The sequence below is a fragment of the Diachasma alloeum genome, unplaced genomic scaffold, assembly GCF_001412515.2.
Source record: "Diachasma alloeum isolate Michigan unplaced genomic scaffold, Dall2.0 Dall_scaffold_00534, whole genome shotgun sequence".
NCBI classification, from domain to species: Eukaryota; Metazoa; Arthropoda; class Insecta; order Hymenoptera; family Braconidae; genus Diachasma; species Diachasma alloeum.
The window spans coordinates 312,712-316,916 of record NW_021680666.1 but is presented as its reverse complement, the minus strand read 5'-3'; the positions used below and the strand labels follow the sequence as shown (position 1 = coordinate 316,916).

The window sequence follows — 4,205 nt, the reverse complement described above, 5'->3', positions numbered from 1 at the left end:
ATCGAAGTCAAAGGGTGAAATCAAATCACGCGTACATGAAAAATGATGGAAATTAAACAAGCAACCGTTGCCCATAATTTTTTTTCATGACGTTATTGAGTATTTGTAATGTCAAATTGAAGTGAATGACTGAGGTGAATTATCTTCGAGGAGTAATAAAACTTCAACATTGTACAATTGACCCAATTTTTATTATCACAACAGACATCTACCAGTTAAATTAGCTCAAATAGATGGAATAGTTCATCGATTACGCAAATGTTCATGAACAGGAGTTGAATAAATTTAGAGTAATTGAAATAACTCACTATCACGCGGAGTATTTAAAAAATGAATTTATAACCTCGTTAATACCTTAATTAATTTTCTATCATCTTGCCGACGCAATCACGAATCGAAATGGAATTCCTCACCTCTTTCACCAGAAAAAAAAAATTGGAACATCGCATGATATGTACACACATACCACTCGATAGTCAAACAATTAGTTACGGTTTTGGGATTTCGTGCCAATTATAAGAATCAGGTTGACTTGAGATATCCAGAGCGAATAGTGAAAGATTACGTCGTTGAAATTCCTCGTTGCTCATCCGTCCATTACCAGTCAGGTGCATGCAAAACAATGAATGCCCCGTGCGTTGGTGTGAGAATTTTTTCATAAATATATGGCTTCACAATGTTTGCTCGTTGATGCAAATTCATGAATATTTATAAGATGAAATATTTACAGTAAAAAAAATAACTCTGATTCTGCTACTATACCAATTATTTCTAATGCTTCGGAGCACTTAATGGCACCTCTTGGAGGCATTAGAGACAACAATCGAACTCACCGAGTGATGAAAAATAATGTAACCACTTGAATTCTATTCTTATGAGGCACCCAGTGCCATTACACGTCATTGTTAGATTGCGACATAATGTTGTAATAAAATGGAGGCAAACGTTTTTTTTTCTTCCCATTGCACCCCAGGTGAAACACGGGAGAGTGATCCAAAGGTACCTGAGACATTACCAGTAGGCCACCAACGGCCTTGTCTTTTGCATTCGCCGCACTGTATTCAAGCATAAAACATTACCTCAATATACGTATTGTATGTGTCACTTTTCCTGCCTGAGTACCTTTCACCAATAATATTATAACGAGTTGGTGGTACAGACATCTACCAAACACACTTACTTCAAACAATTTACATTATATTGTTTTAAATGATTATTTGTGGGGCATAATGAGAGCAGACCACCCAAGATACTAATTGCAGTCTAGACTGTATAATTGACCAAAATACAAACCTACGCATATATCAATGAAGTAAACATCACTTCTGATGAAGACATCCTAATCTTCTCCCTCAAGATGAAGCATACGTAATGATTTCTTTTTCGAGAATCCCTCCTAAACTCTTCGTTCTCACGATTTTGTTCATTTGTTTTTTTAATTAATCCTGCTTATTACATTTTTTTTCGTAATTAGACCTCTCATGATTACATATTATCGAAACCACTCCACCACAATTTATTGTTTTGTAATTAAGATATCGTAATCTCACATTCACCATTGTCTTCATACATCAGAACAAAAACATCGATGCACTTTAACTGATGATGCCATAATCATCAATTAGATTATAATCATTCTCATTAAGAACTTAGTAATTTTCGTTTTGAGTTGCAATACCCGAACCCTTCCTTATTTGTGTTTCAGATCCTTTCACCAATAAACCAAATAAATCAAGCAGAGTTCATCATCAATCGACAATACATCTCAACTCGTACCTGCCACATACTAACGCACACGAATTCATTAAATCAAAAAAAAAAAAACAACCAACACTGCCATAAGCCAACGAATAATGAATTAATCCAATCAAAAAATCTGAGATAGATAAGATGAGACGTGTCCGAAGGAGCCATGGACTCCAGAGATACCTCGCAGGGTCAGATCCGATGATCTGTGACGATGAATGAATACAATTAAGCAATAATTAGAGTAGATAATCATCGCACTAAGAGGAGTAAGATAATCCGCCCGAATAAAGACTTGAAACTAAAAACTATAAGATAAGATGTTGGGCGTCAGTCAGCCGAGCAATCCTCCATCAAGTTTGCGGCACTCGGCAAGTTTCTCCTGTCTCCAACGAACCTCAGGCGACGGAGGGCACCGTGCAAGAACATCAACCCTTCCTCAACAACCAAATTTACAGCTATCGACAGCACAGCATTACGGTGGCCCAAGTTCCCTTCAGCAGTCGTCATCGAGGCAAGTGGAGATCGATTGTCTTCCTGAGAGTAATGACTACGGATTCGTAAGAACCCGACCTAGATTACGTAGCACAAATTCAACAGTTCTCCGAGAGGAGCAGGAGCGTCATTGCCAGCAGAAATTCTATGACTCCGAATGCGTGTACTCTCAATCCTCGAAGATTAAGGATCGAGAATTACTGGAGGCATCGAAGAACCGAGAGATCGTGAAGAATCCGAATCCATTACGTGGTGCATTGATTCTGTTCACAGCATCAACGTCTTCCTGGTGGAAGGCGAAACAGAGGGAAGAGTTATCAGCGGCGAATTCATTGATGACCCCCTTGTCCTGTGGCTCGGAGACCAGCAGGAAGTGGTCAAACGGGTCCACTATGACACCTCCATCATCCGAGAGGAAGTGGCTCCCTCTGACATCATCTGGAGCGCCATCGAGTGAGCGCAAGTGGTCTTGTAATTCGATAGCCTCACAGGAGAATGACAGGAAGTGGACAAGTGCATCTGTGTCGCCAACCTCAAACAACCAGGACCGCAAGTGGAGGTCCTTGGGGGCATTGCTGCGTACACCAGTGACTCAGGTATCTCACGCGAGTCCCAGTACGTTTGGACAGAACATGAGTGTCTCTTTGATCGAGAATGGTCATGATAATCCACGGGAATGCTCAACAGTTGGACCATCTGGAAAGACCATGAGGTACCCTCAGCCCACTTCGTACTCTGCGAGGGTATCAAGAACGAGTAGGGACACCTACAGAGAGAGTGGTGACTTCTCTCAAAGGTCCAGTAAAGTCAGCAGACGACTCTATCAGGATTCCAATGATCTCTCTGAGAGTGAGGATCAGAAGAGAAGGACAAGACACTCTGAGGAAGACAGCAGGGACAAGCTCAAGGGCCAAACAATTGAGGCACGTGCAACATCAACTAGATCAGGAAGGGCACAGAGTTTTTACCTTCTCGATGACTTCCTCAAGCCCCAGCCACAATCAACAAAGTGTTCAATGAACTTTCATCTACCTTCATTCTACAAAACCGAAAGGAATGCAAGATTGAGTGAAACTAAACCAGTTAGCGTTAGAAATCCAACAAATATAACACCACCACGTCGTCACAATTCAAGTTCAGACAGTCTTGAAGTTGCAACGAGTCCATTACCACCACCAGTACCACCGCCACCACCGCCTGAGGCAACTGGAATCAATGGTATCAGTGGTACCAAGGAGAGGGAGAGACTTGATACTGGAAGGGAGAAGGAGGGATGTCCCTGCAAAATGTGCTGGGCTAATCTTCAGCAGAGATCATTTCGCGATGAGGTAAGTCGCACATCATCATGCTAATCATCTGACGACATTGCTCTCATTAGGGGAAAGGATGCATTTTTTTTCTTCTCGCGAAATAGTTAGATTTCGCCAATCATACGTTTTGCAATGCGGGTAATGCTCCATATATCGTTGAAATCGATCAACATCTGGCCAATAAAAGAGATCGTGAGACTGTCGAGTCACTGTCGGGGGGGGATCTGAATCGCGATGTATGGGCTATTGCAATACTTTTGACGCTTTTTGCTTCGGGGTTTCAATGTCTAGACGTGCACGAGGCTATTGAAAACAGAGGGAACTAAACGAGAAACTTGCAGATGGATAAATCGAAGTTGAAGTGGAGAAATTCCTGTATTGTAGGCCAGAAAATTCCAGAACTTTCCGGTGAATTCGAAAATAATTTCTTGACCCTCCACAGGCCGTCCGATAATTACCGCGATTAGATATTCTCCATTAACTTTATCTTCCCAGAACCAACATTATTATCCCCCGCGCGACGTGTGACGAAACGATGATGACTCCAATTATTCTCCCCCGTTAACTTTCATTAAAATCCGAATGCACATTTTTCTTTTTTTTCGAAGCATTCAATTGGTGAAAGGCTCGGATTCCCCCCCCCCCCCCCCCCCC

The 4,205-nt window shown here is 41.6% G+C and overlaps 1 protein-coding gene across 1 annotated transcript in view; it reads left to right on the top strand.

The window, feature by feature from the left end:
- The first annotated feature begins 2,066 nt into the window (after positions 1-2,066).
- The window catches only part of LOC107042894 (probable serine/threonine-protein kinase dyrk2), a 77,194-nt gene continuing 75,055 nt past the window's right edge, over positions 2,067-4,205 (top strand). Inside the window, exon 1 of the mRNA XM_029126454.1 lies at positions 2,067-3,569. Coding sequence (XP_028982287.1) covers positions 2,067-3,569 — 1,503 coding nt within the window. The remainder of the gene's footprint in view (positions 3,570-4,205) is intronic.